General features: G+C 38.8%; 1 protein-coding gene across 1 annotated transcript in view; it reads right to left on the bottom strand.

The window, feature by feature from the left end:
- LOC126213343 (plasma membrane calcium-transporting ATPase 3-like) overlaps positions 1-21,108 on the bottom strand; it is a 548,976-nt gene that overhangs the window by 167,153 nt on the left and 360,715 nt on the right. The window contains exon 16 of the mRNA XM_049941041.1: positions 17,795-17,989. Within this exon, the coding sequence (XP_049796998.1) occupies positions 17,795-17,989 (195 nt within the window). The remainder of the gene's footprint in view (positions 1-17,794; positions 17,990-21,108) is intronic.

The raw sequence follows: 21,108 nt of genomic DNA, 5'->3' as shown, positions 1-21,108 counted from the left end.
TAGATATATTTTTCCTACGTGGAATGTTTCCCTCTATTATAACTATATATACACCTATATGCGATATATATTTAAAAATATGTAGTTAATGTCCGTCCAATCATTTATTAGACTATTGTGTAAAAATTTGAAGTAAATCGGTCAAGCCTAAGTCCATGTTAATGTTTATTAAAGCAGTGTGTAAAAATTTGAAATAAATTGGTGAACAACTTTTCACGATTTTTTCCAACAACCTTTCTCATTTTTATAGTATATACATACTTACATACCATACATATTTAAAACAGTGTAGCCTGTGTTCATCCACACACTTGTTAGAGTATTGTGTGAAAATCTGAAGTAAATCGATCCAGAAGTTGTAACTTCCAAAATTTTCCTGTCATATTTCTTCTATTAATAATTTTCGAGTATGCAGCCCTTTGTCCCCTGTGGTGGATAATCTCTTATGGAGGTCTTTGAAGAGAAAGCACTTGAGTTTGCTGTTTTAAAGCCCATGGCTTGCTGGCATTATGTAGATAAAACTTTTGTTGTATGCCCTCATCGCAAACAAGAACTGAAGAAATTGCTGTCACTTAAACTCATTACTTGAAAATATGAAGTTTACAATGGAGATTGAAAAATATGGGACTTTACCCTGTCTGGATGTGCTAGTATGCCATGAGAATCATGGGTCATTAAGACATACTGTGTACAGAAAATCCACACACACAGATCTATATCTCCAGGTATCTAGCTGCCATGAAATACCACAAACTTCTGGTGTTCTTAGTACCTTAAGCCACCAGGCACACGTGATATCGGACAATGAAAACCTCCACACAGAGCTAGAACACTCGGAGAAGGTTTCTAAAGAGAATGGCTACACTTCACACCAAATAAGAAAGGCCATGCACAGCTATAATAACAAGAAGCAACGCACTGAGGACAATGACGTAAACTGTAAATCAACTGTATTCCTTTCAAATGCTGGGAATGTGTCTTCTAAAATAGGCAGATTGCTGAGGAAAAATAAAATCAAGGTTATCTTCCATCCCCCAGTGAAGAGTTTGCCCTTGTTGGATCCATTAAAGACAACTTACAACTGAAAAAAGTGGGCATTTATGAAATTACCGGTGAGTGTGGTGCTGCATATAAAAGCCAGATAACACGAACTGTCCAAGAGTGTTGCACAGAACACAAAAGATACACCCATCTTCAGTAGCTATTAAAATCACCAGTAGCAGGACACTGTGACACTCAATGGAACACAACAGAACAAAAAGTTTAGCTCCAGTTTCCAGTTTTTGGGATTCAGTAATCAAAGAATCAGTGGAAATACATCTTGCCGATAATCTTATAAATTGTGGCAACAGCTGCCAACCAGATAAAAATTGAAATCCCATAATTAAAATAACTCAGTCACCATGGAATTGATGGGATCTGTCGATACTCAGTGATTAGGTCATCTCTCACTTCCATCACCAAGGATGGCACACACAACTTGGCTGTCCTGGGTATGTCATCATCTGACGCATGTGCCGAAAGATGCCAGCACATTTCTTATGTGCGAGATTTGGCATAAATACTGTGAATGTGACTGGGATCTCCAGTAGTTGTCTACTCGCCTGAAGATTGTTGGACATCTTGGGGGTGAAATATCATGGAGGAATGTCAATGGGATCCTGCTAAACACTCGAAAGTTGTTGGAGGGTCTAGTAGTTTTTGAGATTTTTGGTAACAACCTTAAACTACAACTTGTCTTCTTTTATAAGTATAGGTTTTATATATATATAATTTTATACCACATATATTTTAAAAAAATTGCAGCCTATGTCCATCTGAAGGTTTATTAGAGTATCATGTAAAAATCTGAAATTGAACTATGAATTGTCTTTATATGGTATTATAGATTAGTGACAGAGAATTGCATGACACACTAAATATAGTATCTGAAAAGGTATCACAACAAAAACTGGAACTGTATTTAGCAAAGCAAGATGCAGCCACAAGAAGACACCAGGCCAGCGATACAGCATCAAGACACACCTACAATAGGAAGAAAAGCATCAATGGTACTTGTGAATGACCTAGATACCATTCAAAAGGAATGACAAAAATTAAATACCTAAAATCAGATAAATTGCTTGTAAGTTTAAACGTTCTGTTCATACTATATGAATGATAGGCAACACAGAGCAAATTGCATCTAAAAATATCACTGCCAGTAATTCAGATTGGTTCATTATACATATTTTAGCATACATCTACCACTATTATAACAACAAAAACAATCAATTTTTGACAATATAACATAATTTGATAGATAAAAAATCTACTCATGCACATACAAAGAAAGTTATAATTATGCAAACTTTCAGAGCCAGTGGCTCCTTCTTCCAGCAGAAAGGATTGAAGGGGAAGGAAGAGACATGAAGGAAAAGGACTGGGGATATCTAGGAAAAGGGATAGATTTTGGAAAAGTAACCCAGAACCACAGGTCGGGGGAAACTTACCAGACTGGATGAGAAGGAAAGATTGAGTGCTGGGGACTGCACCAGAAAAGATTTGAGAACCAGAGAGCTTAAAGGTGGAAGGCAGGGTAAAATGCAAGACAGAGATTACTGCTAAAATGCCGTGCTCGAATTAATAAAGAGTGAAAAGCTAAGTGCATTTTACGTAACAGAGGTGGGAAGGGGCGGCAAAAAATAGACATGTAAGAAAACAAAAGATGTAGAAAAAAACTAAAACAGAGTGAAGAAAGGAGTAGTTACTGCAAAGAAATGCTGAGACAAAAGTAATTAATGTAAATTAAGGTGAGGTGGGTGGTGAGAACTGAGGGCATGTTGTAGCACAAGTTCCCACTTGTGGAGTTCTGAGAAACATGGGTCTGGAGGAAGAATTCAGATGGTGCGTGAGGTGAAACAGGCACCAAGATCATGATTGTCATGTTGTAGAGCAGGATATTACGTGTTGCCAGTATACACCCTTTGCCTACACCCATTCATCCTAACTGATAATTTGTGGTAGTCATGCCAATGAGAAATGCCAAACAGTGTTTACATACCAGCTGTTATGTAAGCACTGTTTGGCTTTTTACATCGGGATGACTACCACCAAATTATCACTCAGGATGAATGGGATAGGCAGAGGATGTATACTGGCAACACACAATATACTGTTGCAGACACACTCCACAACACGGCAGTCGTGACCTCGGTGTCTGTTTCACCACACGCTACGTTTGGTTTTTTCCCCCAAACACCAGTTTCTCACAACTCTGCAGGTAGGAACTAGCACTACAACATGCCCTCAGTTTTCAACACCTGCCTGGCCTCAATTTATGTCAATTTCTTCTGTCTCAGCATTTCGTCACAGTAACTACTCCTTTCTTCACTCTGTTTTAGTTTTGTACATCTTTCATTTTCTTACCTATCTATTTTTCGTCATCCCCCTCCCACTTCTGTTATGTACAATGCACTTATCTTTTCAGTCTTATTAACTCATGCACAATGTCTTAACAGTAATCTCTGTCTTGCATATTACCCTGTCTTTCACCTTTAAGCTCTTAGGTTTCTAACTCTCATCCACTGGAGTCCCCAACACTCAGTCTTTCCTTCTCAACCCATCCAGTAAGTCTCCCCTAACACGTGGTTCTGGGTGCCAATCCTTTTCCTAGAGCTCTCCAGTCCTTTTCCTTCGCCCCTCTTCCTTCCCTTCAAACCTTCTGCTGGAAGAAGAAGTCACTGGCTGCAAAAGTTTGTATAATTATAACATATTTTATATGCATGTTCTGCCACTGCTTGGTAGGTACTTTTTTATCTAAACAACCAATATTAGGAACATAATCCACAGCAACACATTTCTGAAGTCAAGTTCCCATCATCTGGCTGTTCTCAGTTAATCGAATATAAAATGCACTTCAAAAGCACACTAGGTCAAAATATGAAACATATAAAATTATTTGAACGAGAAGTTCATGTCTTACTTTAAAAATGGCAACACGAGATTTCCTGCTCGACTTACCCCTGTTACCATTTGTTCGCCAAGGCCTTGCTTCCATAAGGTGGTAAATACAGGTCAGATCAGCTGCCTCTCCTTGCACCAATAGTTTGTAAACATATGTACTGGCAGAATGCCCTCAGTCATCAGCTGTTCCATAACATTGCAAAGAGATTACACAAGGCATGGAGAGACACCATGTTGTTGTTGTTGTTGTGGTCTTCAGTCCTGAGACTGGTTTGATACAGCTCTCCATGCTGCTCTATCCTGTGCAAGCTTCTTCATCTCCCAGTACCTACTGCAACCTACATCCTTCTGAATCGGCTTGGTGTATTCATCTCTTGGTCTCCCTCTACAATTTTTACCCTCCACGCTGCCCTCCAACACTAAATTGGTGATCCCTTGATGCCTCAGAACATGTCCTACCAACCGATCCCTTCTTCTAGTCAAGTTGTGCCACAAACTTCTCTTCTCCACAATCCTATTCAACACCTCCTCATTAGTTACGTGATCTACCCATCTAATCTTCAGCATTCTTCTGTAGCACCACATTTCAAAAGCTTCTATTCTCTTCTTGCCCAAACTATTTATCGTCCATGTTTCACTTCCATACATGGCTACACTCCATACAAATACTTTCAGAAACGACTTCCTGACACTTAAATCTATACTTGATGTTAACAAATTTCTCTTCTTCAGAAACACTTTCCTTCCCATCGCCAGTCTACATTTTATATCCTCTCTACTTTGACCATCATCAGTTATTTTGCTCCCCAAATAGCAAAACTCCTTTACTACTTTTAGCATCTCATTTCCTAATCTAATTCCCTCAGCATCACCCGACTTAATTTGACTACATTCCATTATTCTCGTTTTGCTTTTGTTGATGTTCATCTTATACCCTCCTTTCAAGACACTATCCATTCCGTTCAACTGCTCTTCCAAGTCCTTTGCTGTCTCTGACAGAATTACAATGTCATTGGTGAACCTCAAAGTTTTTATTACTTCTCGACGGATTTTAATACCTACTCCAAATTTTTCTTTTTTGTTTCCTTTACTGCTTGCTCAATATACAAATTGAATAACATTGGGGAGAGGCTACAACCCTGTCTCACTCCCTTCCCAACCACTGCTTCCCTTTCATGCCCCTCAACTCTTATAACTGCCATTTGGTTTCTATACAAATTGTAAATAGCCTTTCGCTCCCTATATTTTAGCCCTGCCACCTTCAGAATTTGAAAGAGAGTATTCCAGTCAACATTGTCAAAAGCTTTCTCTAAGTCTACAAATGCTAGAAATGTAGGTTTGCCTTTCCTTAATCTATTTTCTAAGATAAGTTGGAGAGTCAGTATTGCCTCACGTGTACCAATATTTCTACGGAATCCAAACTGATCTTCCCCTAGGTCGGCTTCTACTAGTTTTTCCATTCGTTTGTAAAGAATTTGCGTTAGTATTTTGCAGCCGTGACTTATTAAACTGATAGTTCGGTAATTTTCACATCTGTCAACACCTGCTTTCTTTGGGATTGGAATTATTATATTCTTCTTGAAGTCTGAGGGTATTTCGCCTGTCTCATACATCTTGCTCACCAGATGGTAGAGTTTTGTCAGGACTGGCTCTCCCAAGGCCATCAGTAGTTCTAATGTAATGTTGTCTACTCCCGGGGCCTTGTTTCGACTCAGGTCTTTCAGTGCTCTGTCAAATTCTTCACGCAGTATCGTATCTCCCATTTCATCTTCATCTGCATCCTTTTCCATTTCCATAATATTGTCCTCAAGTACATCGCCCTTGTATAGACCATCTATATACTCCTTCCACCTTTCTGCTTTCCCTTCTTTGCTTAGAACTGGGTTTCCATCTGAGCTCTTGATATTCATACAAGTGGTTCTCTTCTCTCCAAAGGTCTCTCTAATTTTCCTGTAGGCAGTATCTATCTTACCCCTAGTGAGACAAGCCTCTACATCCTTACATTTTTCCTCTAGCCATGCATGCTTAGCCATTTTGCACTTCCTGCCAATCTCATTTTTGAGACGTTTGTATTCCTTTTTGCCTGCATCATTTACTGTATTTTTACATTTTCTCCTTTCATCAAATAAATTCAATATTTCTTCTGTTACCCAAGGATTTCTACTAGCCCTCGTCTTTTTACCTATTTGATCCTCTGCTGCCTTCACTACTTCATCCCTCAAAGCTACCCCTTCTTCTTCTACTGTATTTCTTTCCCCCATTCCTGCCATTTGTTGCCTTATGCTCTCCCTGAAACTCTCTACAACCTCTGGTTTAGGCAGTTTATCCAGGTCCCATCTCCTTAAATTCCCACCTTTTTGCAGTTTCTTCAGTTTTAATCTACAGTTCATAACCAATAGATTGTGGTCAGAATCCACATCTGCCCCTGGAAATGTCTTACAATTTAAAACCTGGTTCCTAAATCTCTGTCTTACCATTATATAATCTATCTGATACCTTTTAGTATCTCCAGGATTCTTCCAGGTATACAACCTTCTTTTATGATTCTTGAACCAAGTGTTAGCTATGATTAAGTTATGCTCTGTGCAAAATTCTACAAGGCGGCTTCCTCTTTCATTTCTTCCCCCCAATCCATATTCACCTACTATGTTTCCTTCTCTCCCTTTTCCTACTGACGAATTCCAGTCACCCAAGACTATTAAATTTTGGTCTCCCTTCACTACCTGAATAATTTCTTTTATCTCATCATACATTTCATCTATTTCTTCATCATCTGCAGAGGTAGTTGGCATATAAACTTGTACTACTGTAGTAGGCGTGGGCTTTGTGTCTATCTTGGCCACAATAATGCGTTCACTATGCTGTTTGTAGTAGCTTACCCGCACTCCTATTTTTTTATTCATTATTAAACCTACTCCTGCATTACCCCTATTTGATTTTGTATTTATAACCCTTTAATCACCTGACCAAAAGTCTTGTTCCTCCTGCCACCGAACTTCACTAATTCCCACTATATCTAACTTTAACCTATCCATTTCCCTTTTTAAATTTTCTACCCTACCTGCCCGATTAAGGGATCTGACATTCCACGCTCCAATCCGTAGAACGCCAGTTTTCTTTCTCCTGATAACGACGTCCTCTTGAGTAGTCCCCGCCCGGAGATCCGAATGGGGGACTATTTTACCTCCGGAATATTTTACCCAAGAGGACGCCATCATCATTAACCATACAGTAGAGCTGCATGCCCTTGGGAAAAATTACGGCTGTAGTTTCCCCTTGCTTTCAACCATTCGCAGTACCAGCACAACAAGGCTGTTTTGGTTAATGTTACAAGGCCAGATCAGTCAATCATCCAGACTGTTGCCCCTGCAACTACTGAAAAGGCTGCTGCCCCTCTTCAGGAACCACGCGTTTGTCTGGCCTCCATATTAAAGATTAAATATGGCAAATTGTTCACATTTATCATACTAATGCCAACGTTAAAAAAGTCAGAACAAACCATCAAAGATGGTATTACCATTCTTGCCCATTTGTACAGGATGATTCCAAAAGAAAGAATAGATTTCAATTGTTTTTTACTGTCAAATTATGAAAGACAGAAGCACACTGCTAATGTCACTGGAGAAGGGAAGGTTCAAAGTCTTATGTTCACACAGACACTATATCATACATTCAACATGAGTACCAGTGTTGCTTGAGAAACATTGAAATGGTAATCTATTTCATGCCACACATGAATCAAGAGATCCCTGTTTGTTTCATTGGCAGATTCAAAAATTTGATTTCTCGGCTCTTGGAGAGTAGCAGTGTTATGTGGGACAAAGACTGCCTTTCCTGTACCCCATAGAAAAAAAATCACCAGGTGAGGGCTTGGTGACCTGGGAGACCAAAAGCAATGAGGGAGATCATGTCGTCCACCTCTTCCAATCCAATGTTGTGGGGTGAAGGTGTTAAGATAACACTGTACCTTGAGGTAAAAGTGAGGGAGGGCACCATTGTGCATAAAAATGAAATCAGTGGGATCTTCCTAAAGCTGAGGAAACAACCAATTTTGCAGTATGTCCAGGTATGATATTCCTGTCAATTTCCTCCACAAAAAAGAATCTTGTGAACAGAAATGGCACTAAACACATGATAGTGCCAGAATTTCATGACCCACAAAATCTTACATAATGGTGTTATACATTACCTGATAGACAAAACATCGATTCATCTGAAAAAATGAGTCATTCAGAAAAAGTGTTGTCTGCCGTTTCCTGGAGGACTGAAAAGCAAAATCCATAATCTCCGTCACGGTAGCCGTGACATAAATGCTACAGTAGCTGCAACGTTTAAGGCTTCATCCTGTGGACTTCCAAGGCTCCATGTGGATGCATTTCAAATACACTCATTTTCATCAGGTGTGCCTGATTGACCTCTGCTCTTCCCTTTGCAAATGCAACCAGCTTACAAGAATTTTGTATGCCAATCATTAATCTGCTTGTGCAGAGGTGGCTTCTTGTTAAATGAATGGTGGAATGCATGTTGCACTTGAACAATGGACTGACTTCATGCAAATTACCACATACAAAATAATTTCTCTTGTGGTAGAGTCGTCATGTTGCTATAAAACAACAGCAAATCTGTGTCAAAACTTTGAATCTTCCTCTACCCAGTGAGATACACAACATATTTCTGTCTTTTATAGTTTGTACATAGCAAAAACTGAAGTCTGTTCTTTCTTTTTGAATCACCTGTTATGTTAAGTACATTATCAAGCTTACCCTGATGGATTGCTATTTCAAGGTCCACAAGCAGGTCGAGTTTCTTTCCTTTCCTATCTACATGGATCATCTCTAAGTTCACTTCTATGCCTTTCAGGGGGTGAGTAGCCTGATGTATATATTTGGCAACTACCAATCTGCTGCAGCTTCCCAGTCTAAAAGAGTCTGCATGCTCCCTACATCTTTTCTAAAATTTTCTACCTGTTTGTCCTACATATTTCATTTCACACTATGTGTATTGTCAAGGAGATGTTAAACCCAGTCTTCCTTCCACTGTATTTTATAAACACATACCTGTTCCAGTTTATTTATCCTGTTGCCAGCTTCTTGTCATACACTATATCTCATTAAGCTTTTTGCTGTGAATGCTAAATTAACATTGTATGGCTGGAGAATGTTTGCCAGTTTCTGTGAAATTTTCCCAAAATATCGTAAAGTGATGATCATCTTATCCCTTGCTATTTCCTCTGTCTGTTTCTTCTTGTCCCTATAGATAAGATGATTCACCATCTTTACATCATACCCATTATTTACTGCTATCCATTTAGTGATGTTTAATTCATTTAACTTATCTGCTGAACTCTGGAACATTATTGGCTATATTCACTTAGGTTTTTAACATCTATTCTTCATAATGTTGTGAGTGGCAAGACTGGTTGGGAACCACATCTGTTGCATTCCTCAATGATTTCTTAGATATTTCTTAAGACTGACACTAGTACAAAAAATGTGAACAATTTGGAACAGATAACTATTAGTATGGTGTCTCTCCATGCCCTCTGTAACATCTCTGAAGTGTTATGGAATGGCTGATGGCTCAGTGCACTCTGTCAGTACATATACGGGGTGACAATTATTGAACTATATGAAAAAAGAAATCTAAATTAGTTGCAAACCACAGCATGCACACACTTCATTCACTATGTAAACGTCACTAAGTTATTCAGATTTAGGTTATGACATGTCCAATATGTCTGCCGTCATTGGCGTTGGTGTGGCACAGATGAATAGTGAAATTCTGCATGACCCACAAAGTGTTGGAACATCGATGCTATCGATGACCTTCTGAATGGCTGTTTTCAGCTCAGCAATAGCGTTGGGGTTGTTGCTGCACACCTTGCCTTTAATATAGTCACAAGTGTTCCGATTTGGAGAACATGGTGGCCAATCGAGGCCCATGCCAGGGGCCTCCGGGTAGTCCAGAGCCAGAATGCAGTCCCCAAAGTGCTCCTCCAATACATTAAACACTCTCCTGCTTCAATGGGGTCGAACTCCATCTTGCGTGAACCACATCTTGTCGAATCAGGGTCACTTAGGATAAGGGGCTGAAATCATCTTCCAAAACCTTCACGTACCATTTGGTGGTTACCATGCCATCAAGGAATATTGCACCAGTTATTCTGTGACTGGTCATTGCACACCTCAAAGTTACTTGTTGAAGGTGAAGAGACTTCTCAGTCATGAAATGTAGATTCTCAGTCCCCCAAATGCACCAGTTTTGCTTATTGAGAACCCATCCAAATGAAAGTGGGCTTTGTTACTAAGCCAAACCATATACGTATACAAATTCCCATCATGCCCCGTGGCCAACCATGCAGTTTGAATATCCTGAAGCAAACTGTTCAGAAGTTATGATGATTTTATTTCATATAGATTAATAAATGACACCCTGTGTTTACGAACTAGTGGTGCATGGAGAGGCAGCTGATTGGACCAGCATTTACCGCCTTGCAGAAGCAATGCATTGGTGGGTAACCTGGATAAGTGGAGCAGCTAATCAGGTGTTGCCATTTTTAAAGTAAGACAAGGACTTCTCCAACAAATATTTTTTTCTTTTTTATTTTGACCTTGAATGCTGTTGAAGTGCATTATCATAGACAGACAGACAGCTTGTCTCCGAAATGCACCACTGTGGATTATGTTCCTAATATTACTGGGTGTATGCTAAAATATTTATTAACAATTACCTTAATAGGCACTACCTCTAGTCCTTAAGATGGACAATACTGGAATTCAAACTGGTACATAACTCATAAGTAATATATGTAGAATAGGTGGCACACTATTCACAATGCATAGAGATGCAAATAAATGGAGAACCCACTGTGGGCCCTCCCGGTCACTGCTCCCTATGCATTTAAGATGTAAGTGGGAACAAAGAATTAGGACATGTACTGGAAACAGAACGGGAGAGTTGTTGGTAAGGGAGAGCCCCTGTGAAAGCTGATACAAAGACATGATACTCCATATAATGTGTGAGACAACCATAGTGATATACACAGTGTTAAAGAAAAGTGTTCCACATTTTCTGAGGTCGTAGTATGAACCAAAATAAGACCAAAATGGCCAGTAAACATGAGCCCTAAAATGTATATATTAAGAGGTATGAAGTACAGAGATATATGTTTTTCACAGAAGTGAAAACAAACAAGCACTCATAGCTCTTAAGGTATTCATATTAGGGCCCAAATTTTGTGGAATACTTGTTTTTAAATATCCTGTATTTCATACCACTACAATTAACTACAAAGAAGTGATTACTATTTAGAAAAATATTTATTTATTAATTTGGTACAGAATGACAGATTTGCAGAGACAAGCAGATGTGTTAACAGTGTACTTATTTTTCTTAATAATGCAAGATAACACAGGATAAAATAAAGGAAAGGCAACCAATCACCTGCAGCTGACTGGTGTGTTGTGCATAGAAACACACAGCAGAAAACAGCATTCACACTAACTTTTGAGCTCTTGCTCTGTCTCTTGCAGACATAGACATAATCACACATTCAGATACCCACACAAACACAGGTTTGGTGAGACTGACTACATGTGTATGTACACTTGATTGTCCAAGCGTTTAAATGTGTGCATGTTTGTTAGAGATAGAGCAAGACCTCAAAAACTATTAAGACTATTGTTTTTGCTACATCTTTCTATGTGTCACATACCAATCAGTTACAGGTGAGTGGTTGGCTTCCCTTTATTTTACTTATCATTGCATCCAGGAATTTCTGTTGCTATACAGGACTTAGTTGAATTTTTGTCTCAAGTGCTCCTGCAAAAAAATAAATTGTATCTGTGTATTTTGCTGTATTAAGGAACCAGTGATTATAAGGCTGTTAAAACATCACTGAACATGAGTGTAAATCGAAAGATTGGAGGATACTTATGATTAGCAAGAGTAACAAGTTTACCTGAGCAGTCATTACGAAAAATTTCATTTAGAGCACCAATGATGTTGAGCACCAGTAGAGCAAGTTCAACGGTATTGTACAATATGCTTTAGACAGGTATGTACCGAGCAAATTTATGAGGTATGGGAAACAACCATCACAGTTCAACAGCTGTGTCAGAAAGCTGCTATGCAAGCAAAGAGCGCTTCACTGCAAATTTCAACATAGCCAAAGCCTCACAGTCAAACAAATACTGAACAAAGCCAAAAAGTAGTGTAAGGAGAGCTGTGCATGAAGTATTCGACAAACTTGAAAGTAAAATTCTATCTACCAACCTGACAGAAAATCCTAAGAAGTTTTGTTCTTATGTTAAATCAGTAAATGAATCAAAGCCATATGTCCAGACACCGTGTAATAATAGTGGCATCAAAATACAGGATGACAGAGAGAAAGCTGACATATTAGAAATATTTTTCCAAAACTGTTTCACTGAGAAAGATTGCACTTAGTTACTCCTTTGGATCATTAGACAAAAGCCAGAATAACAGGTATCAAAATATGTGCCCATGAGATAGAAAAGCAACTGAAATTCTTCAACAGAAGAGAGGCCACTGGAAGTGATGGGATACCAATATGATTCTATATAGAGTATGTGAAAGAACTTGCTCCTCTTCCTGCAACAGTGTACCAAAGAGCACTGGAGGAACGATGCACTCCTAATGATTGGAGGAAAGCACAGATTGTTCTCATTTTTGAGAAGAATTGTTGAGTAGATGCATGAAATTGTCTGATACCAGTCTTGCAAAATTTTTCAACACGTTCTATGATAGCATATTATGATATTTATGGAGATTGACAATCTCCTGTATAGGAGAAAACAACAATTGTGTAGAAACCAGCTCACTCCCATCATCTATGAGGCACAGAAAGCAGGCAGATATCACACTCTAGCTTGATACTGTATTCCTTGCCTTCCAAAAGGCTTCCTATGCAGTTTGGCACAGTTCTCTAATGAACTGAGTAGGAGTGCATAGAATACCAGACCAGCTGTGTGACTGGGCTGAAGGGTTTCTGGCAAACAGACTGCAGCAAGTCCTTCTCAACAAATTTAACATATAGTGCTTAAATAAGCAGGAAGAACCACCATTTTATGAGTAAATGATTTCAAAACAATCATTGGAAACAGTCACAGCCATAAAATATCTATGAGAATGTGCACTGAATGATTTAAAGTGGAACAACCACACAAAAGTAATTACAGGTAAGGCAGGTGCCAGACCGAGATACACTGGAACAATTCTCAGGAAACGTAGTCTATGAACAAAGGAAATAGCTTACAATGTGCTTGTCAGACCACTACCTGAATATTCGTACCAGACAGGACTGTTAGAGAAAACAGAGAAAATTCAAAAGGGAGCAGAGCTCATTTCATTACAGGTTCATTTAGTACACAAGAAAGCATCAAGGAGAAGCTGAGACAGTTGCGTGAAAGGCGTTTGCATCACACTGTGGTCTACTGTTGAAGTTCTGATAGTATACATTGCTAGAAAAGTCAAGAAATATACTGCTTCCCCCTGTGTGTATCTTGCAAGAGGATAATGAAGATAAAATTAGAGAGATTTGAGCTCACAAAGAGGCTTACCAGCAATTGTCATAAGAGAGACAAAGTCATGACTAGAACAGGAAAATGAGGTGGTGACAGGTGTCACAAAGTACCCTTCAAAACACAATGTATGCTGGCTTGCAGAGTACAGATGTAGACATAGACATAGATGCACCAACACAGTTCAGCAGATATGCCTGCCAGTATTTGTTACTAATAACAGCTCAGCGATATGTAACAGTATGTGCCACAGAAAATTCAGGGTTGCCACAAGTTCTAGAAATCAGGGAATTTCAACTGTATCAGGGAAATATCAGGGAAATTTGAAAAAAAAAAGAAAAAAAAACACTAGAAAAATCTCGTTTTTGTTTCAGTAGTGTGAAATTGTTTGTTTACTGAGATGTCACGTTTTATCACTGGCAGGGAGCAGCTGAGTACACGTGCCGCTTCCCTACTTCCTCATTCCCACTGCTTCTCCCCTTCCCACCATTCCCCTCAGCTTGCAGTCAGTGCTGCCACCAGTGTTTGCTGCTAGCCTAGCAGCTGCTGATCAAAGGCAGGGGGGGGGGGGTGAGGAGTGGTTTGTTTGGATCTAATTCTCAGAGTTTGTTGATGCAGCAGTTGGAGACAATGGTCATATGTGCACAAGTTGTGTCTGAGTGATTGTGTGAATGTGTGCACTCTCATTTTCTGACAAAGGCTATGGCCAAAAACTTAATTATGGTGAGTTGCTACTTATCTTCATTATTATTGATTCTCAGAGTATTTGTGCAAGTTATCTGTTGTGTGAGTGATCACTGTAGTCTCATTTCATCAACATTGTGTATGTGACACACGAATAGCTGACCATACGAGTGGACTTCCGTGACGGGCTGAAACTGCAGGCCATTTCTGTGGGTGTCTCTAACGGAATGGGCCTGCTGCTGATCTGGAGCTCAGAGTTTCCCACTAATGTGCAGGCAATGTCTGTCGGATCTAATCTCACCGATTTGCCTGCAGGCTGGGTCTGTCTGTGTGTGGCATAATGCCACAGACTTTCATGGTTTACCTATGGATATATACTGCCTACATGAAAATTAGAGAGACCTTTGGAGAAAAGAGAACCACCTATATGAATATGAAGAACTCAGATGGAAAACCAGTCGTGAGCAAAGACGGGAAAGCAGAAAGGTGGAAGGAGTATATAGAGGTTTTATACAAGAGAGATGTACTTGAGGGCAATATTATGGAAATTTGAAGAGGATGAAAATGAAGATGAAATGGGAGATGTGATACTGCATGAAGAATTTGAAAGAGCACTGAAAGACCTGAATCGAAACAAGGCCCCGGGAGTAGACAACATTCCATTAGAACTACTGACAGCCTTGGGAGAGCCAGTCCTGGCAAAACTCTACCATCTAGTGAGCAAGATGTATGAGACAGGTGAAACACCCTCAGACTTGAAGAATAATATAATAATTCCAATCCCAAAGAAAGCACGTGTTGACAGATGTGAAAATTATCGAACTATCAGTTTAATAAGTCACGGCTGCAAAATACTATAGCGAATTCTTTACAGACAAATGGAAAAACTGGTGGAAGCCGACCTCGGGGAAGATCAGTTTGGATTCTGTAGAAATGTTGGAACACGCGAGGCAATACTGACCCTACGACTTCTCTTAGAAGAAAGATTAAGGAAAGGCAAACCTACGTTTCTAGCATTTGTAGACTTAGAGAAAGCTTTTGAAAATGTTGGCTGGACTACTCTCTTTCAAATTCTAAAGGTGGCAGGGGTAAAATACAGCGAACGAAAGTCTATTTACAATTTGTACAGAAACCAGATGGCAGTTACAAGAGTCAAGGGGCATGAAAGAGAAGCAGTGTTGAGAAGGGAGTGAGACAGCGTTGTGGTCTATTCCCAATGTTTTTCAATCTGTATAAGTTATTCAATCTGTGTAAGTCAGGTGATGCTGAGGGAATTAGATTAGGAAATGAGACACTTCAAGTTGTAGATGAGTTTCGCTATTTGGGGAGCAAAATAACTGATGATGGTCAAAGTAGAGAGGATATAAAATGTAGACTTGCAATGGCAAAGAAATCATTTCTGATGAGGGGAAACTTCTTAACTTTTCTGAAAGTATTTGTATGGAGTGTAGCCATGTATGGGACTGAAATATGGATGATAAACAGTTTAGACAAGCAGAGAACAGAAGCTTTTGAAATGTGGTGCTAGAGAAGAACACTGAAGATCAGATGGGTAGATCACATAACTAATGAGGAGGTACTGAATAGAATTGGGGAGAAGAGAAATTTGAGGCACAACAAATTACAGTATTGTTTATCCAAATGACTTCAGTGAGCAAGTTGCATTAACTTATTTGAAGTTTATTTGACATACTGCTTACCGAATCTGTTAAAGTGTTACAATAAGTTTTGAGAAACATTTCCTATATGACAACTTTAATCTTGTCTATCTGCCAATCTTCAGTGTTATAAACATTATACGAGGGTTGAAATTTTAATAGTGGCAACTATTTATTTACAGCTAGTACAAAATAGATACATGTTTCAAAGTTTTACTGACCTTCAAACTAGCCACCTGCATTGTGTACAACCTGTTGCCAGTGATATGGAAGTCGTAGGACACTCTTAGCAGTGCCAGTTGTGTTGACAGTTCGAGTGGCATGGTCTATTGCCCGACAAATTTGTAGCAGTTTTGAAGTGAATGCCATGAAGTGTTTTCATCAATTTAGAAACTGAGTTGAACTTAGGAGGGCTTAAGCCAGGGGAGTGCAGTAGGTGGTATAGCACTTAGCAGCCCTGTCAATCAAACAAATCAGTAACAGCTTGCACTGTACGTGCTCGAGCATTGTCCTTCAAAATGATGGTCAGGTCCTGCAGAAAGTGTCATCACTTCTGTCTCTTAGCTGGTTGTAGGTTGTGTTCCAAAAATGAACAGCATAGAGACAGAAGTGGTGACACTTTCTGCAGTACCTGGCCATCATTTTGAAGGACAATGCTCAACCACGTACAGTGCAAGCTGTAACTGATTTGTTTGACTTATGGGGCTGCTAGGTGCTATACCACCTACTGCACTCCCCTGACTTAAGTCCTCATGAGTTCAACTCAGTTTCTAAACTTAAGGAAACACTTAATGGCATTCGCTTCAGATCTGCTACAAATTTGTCGGGCAATAGAGTGCGCTGCTCGAACTGTCCACACAACTGGCACTGCTAAGAGTATCCTATGACTTCCACATCTCTGGCAATGTGTTATATACAATGCTGGTGACTACTTTGAAGGTCAGTAAAACTTAAAAACATGTATCTATTTTGTACGAGCTGTAAATAAATAGTTGCCACTATTAAAGTTCCAACTCTCGTATTAATGATTTTTGGGTTAAGACCATCTGCAGGCAACTGAATAAAGTCAATATTCTTTTTCTTTGTTCAGTTTCATGTAGCTGGTAATAACTTAAAACCATTAATATAGTATTTCCTAAATGACATTATATGTAGTGCCTCCTTTTGTTCAGGCTTGTATTTTTTTATGCAATTGAATATACCTTTGATAACATGATGTGCTCCTGGTACATCTGTCAAACAAATATGAGCTTTGTGCTTCCATATATTTCCATTAGATGTCCCAATTGAATGCTGAAGTTTATCAGACTTGGCAAATAAATCTGTGTGCACAACTTACCACAAAAAATGAAAATCTTATTCATTTCTAAAATTCTCTAAGTATTTTGAATCTAAGATGGAAGATAAAGGGTTTAACATCCTGAGCAATGAGGTCATTAGAGCTGGAACAAAAGCTTAGATTGAAGATGATAGGGAAGGAAATATGTCTTTGCCTTTCTCAAGGAACCATCCCATAATTTGCCTTAAAAAACTTGGGGACACCTTGCTGAAACTGAGTTTGGAAGCCTGCACCATGACTTGAATCCCAGTTCTTCAAAAATAAGTCTGGTGAGTTAGCACTCCTCTGCCACAGCCAGCACAATGGCCAGAATGTGTCTAGCTCTATAACCTCTTGAGAGCTAGTGCAGAAAATATAACTTGGATGTACAATAGTGATTGATTTATTTACATGGATGCAATTTTAACAAAGTATAGCATAAGTATATGCAACAGTAAAATAAAAAATAAATAAAAGAGAGAGAATTCGGGGCCAAAGACATTTGCAGCAAGGCGTAAACAAACATACAAAGTAATCAAATATATTTATTTGGAATTGTACAATAATTATTAAATAAAATAAATGTTTTCTTACATCAACAGACTACACTTAATGCAAAACAGCAAACAATATCCACCTGCACCTACCATAGCAAACCCGACATCAGCAATCTTCAGAGCTGGACCATCATTGGTTCCATCTCCGGTGACAGCAACTATTTCCCTGTTTGGATATAGCTTGCTCTCAATCATACCTTTAACCAGTGTGTATTTGTCTTTTGGTGAAGACCGTGCTAGTACCCTGAGATTGGGCCACACGAGGTCCAGCAGCTGTTGGCTGACCTAACACAGGGACACAAATTCTCGCAGTAAGTTGGTAAACATTATTCAGGATGCTTTTAATAGATTTTGGCACAAAGTTTACTACTAAAATGAATAGCTTACAGTCCTAAGACAAAAAGCACAAGATGCCAGTTTTTGTGTAACACATTGCGCAAATAGGAAAGAAATATAGAAATGGTTCAGAATGAATATTATAGTGAAATTTTTGCAACAGACTAAAACAAAATTTGGTAATTAGATTCAACATCAGCACTTGCATTTTGCAGAGAATGCTGTTTTTAGTTACACACAATATTCACAGCTCATCCAAAAAGTTCTGAGAATGATTTTATTCTGGCATGCAAACAATGTCAGTATGGTAACTATGATGGCAGCTTAAACTAACAACTGTAAAAACAGATGAGCATTCAACTAGTCACTTGTGATCAGGTAGCATTACACAGTCAATCTGCAGGCATAGCATGAAATCCCATTGTGTCACAAATTGCAGTGGAGAAATATCTTTAAGTCAAGTGTCCAAGACATTCTCAAGAATGCATGAAATGTATTCATAGCTGCAAATAATGACAACCATCAGCTTTATAATGGAATGATGAGAACAAAAATTTGTCCCAGATCAAGACTCTAACCCAGATTCCCCACTTATCACGAGTCGTTGCCATAATATTAGCCTATGCAAGCATGCTTGCTTCACAGCCAGACCAAAACTTCCTTATGTCATCAACCACGTGTCTACAACGTACACTCACACATCCATTATGTATATTCCAGTACAGGGAAGACATGCACGTCCAAATGAATGTTGCATCAAACTTCTGAACAATGCAGGAATTGCAATAGTGTATGTATTGCCCGACACTGGCAAGCAACTTTCAGTTAAAATGCTTTTTCTGCACAGGAATAATTAATGTACGAGTTCAGGTTGTAGACATATGGTTGACGACATACGAAACTTTCAGTCTGGCCATGAACTGTGCTCGGGTAGCCTAAAGGTAAGCGGGAAATCCAGGTTTGAGTCCTAGTCCGGCACAAATTTTCATTGTCGTCCTCCCATTATATAGCTGGCAGTTGTCCATATTTGCAACTGCAAATACATTTCATGTACTTCATAATGGCAGTGCCCATTCCTTCGGACATGCATGTGTGTCCAAAAGAACTTTGCGTTATACTTCTGAACAACACTTGCCACTACAATATCATATTTTCAAGAAGAGAGAAGTGTCTGCAAAGTTTGTCTCGCACACTTCAGCTCCCAAACAAAAATGGTCATACATGGACACCTGTTGTGACTTGACTGAAATGCACATTCTTTTGCTGGAAAAATCATCAGGATGATGAGACTTGCTGTTATCACTACGAACCAACTGCAAAATGACAAAGTGCAGATACTGACATGAAGGGTAAACACTTTGAAAACATAACTGATATTTGAGCCAGTGTGATGTGTGAGTTGAACAATATCCCAAAAAAGGACTTTTCTGACAGTTACATATGGCTGTATGAATGTCCTGTGCATTGCACTCAAGTGGGAGGAGGCTATGTGGAACACCTGAAACATTAAAACTACCATCTTAACTTTTCTCTGTTTTTTATTAATCCAGTCTTGAAACTTTTTGGACTGACAGGGTATATAAAGGAAAACATCTTCACTTCCAAGTATTAGGCTTTTTCCATTTTACCTATCACTTCTTTTATCTTCCTTGACTTATTTTACCAACTAACATAAATCTTCTTACCTGAAGAGAGAATATTTCTCCATTCATTTTTTTTGAGATGTCTGTTCCAGTTTCTCCTATTTTCTAGTACTTTACTGAGTATATTAAATATATATAGCTCTTCCCTAATTTCAAAATTTCAAAATCTGTCAGCTCTTGTGCATCTCTTTAATGCTTTTAGAAATCTTACCTCTATTTCTTGTATGCAACTTTCTTGACATCTATTTATAACCCATGATTCACTTCTCTAAACAAGCTTCAGAACTGCAATTGTCTTACACAACTGAATCTTTTTTCCTTCCTCAGTTTACTTTTTAAACATCTGTTTATAATTCCACATATTTCTTCTTTATATCTTCAGTATATATGTAGTTATATGTTATATGTGGGGCCACTACCAAAATAGTTAAAATGTTTGACTTTCTCTACTACTGTATCATTAATCACAATTTTTGTCCATAGAAGATATTTTCATTTAAAAGCCACTGAAATTGTCTCTTCTGAAATTGTCAAGTGGTAGTCTTCAAAAATTACTTAATAAATGTATTCCCCTTCATAGATTGTCTTCATTCTTCACCAGCAGAGTAGTTCATCTGCTTGTAAAAGGAAATTAAAGTGGGACTTTCCGTCAATCTTACTACACCTGCTAAGGAAATAAAAAATAAAATCAATGTGGCTTACTCTAGGGCAAACACAAGTGAAAGAGCTCCAGTGAACAAGAATTTGACTACACAACTGCTGAACAATCACTGGAAGCAGCAACATTTAGTAAATATCAGGGATGTGCATACAAATCCACCAATTGTAGATGAAACAAATGCTTGACTTTAACCCACCAAGAAGAAGAATCCTGAGGCAGGGTAGTCAACAATTCAATGGAAGAAGAATCCTTACGCATGGTAGTCAACCATCCACCCTGTTTTGAATGATACTTGAGTATAGTTTCTCAATGAGTAACCTTTATGAGGTGATACTGGTAGGGGGAATATGCTGGCGGCCATTAAAGTTGTAGTACCATGAAGACGGCATGCAGCAAGTGACAGATTGGGATAAAATGTATTACATGCAGGGAACTGAAAAAGGTAACCCCATTTTAGGCCACTCACACAAAGTAAATATGGCTAATGACATCTACATTCTAAAAATGGTTCAAATGGCTCTAAGCACTATGGGACTTAAAATCTGAGGTTGTCAGTCTCCTAGACTTAGAACTTCTTAAAGCTAACTAATCTAAGGACATCACACACATCATGCCCAAGGCAGGATTCGAACCTGCAACCGTAGCAGCAGCGCAGTTCGGGACTGAAGCGCATAGAACCACTCAGGCAAAGCAGCCAGCTCTACATTCTACACATCAGGAAAGATTATAGAGCAGGTTTCTCATTCAAAAACCACATTTGAATA

This window comes from Schistocerca nitens, chromosome 11, assembly GCF_023898315.1.
Source record: "Schistocerca nitens isolate TAMUIC-IGC-003100 chromosome 11, iqSchNite1.1, whole genome shotgun sequence".
Classification (NCBI taxonomy): Eukaryota; Metazoa; Arthropoda; class Insecta; order Orthoptera; family Acrididae; genus Schistocerca; species Schistocerca nitens.
The sequence above is the reverse complement of the archived record's forward strand: the minus strand, read 5'-3'. Positions and strand labels throughout refer to the sequence as shown.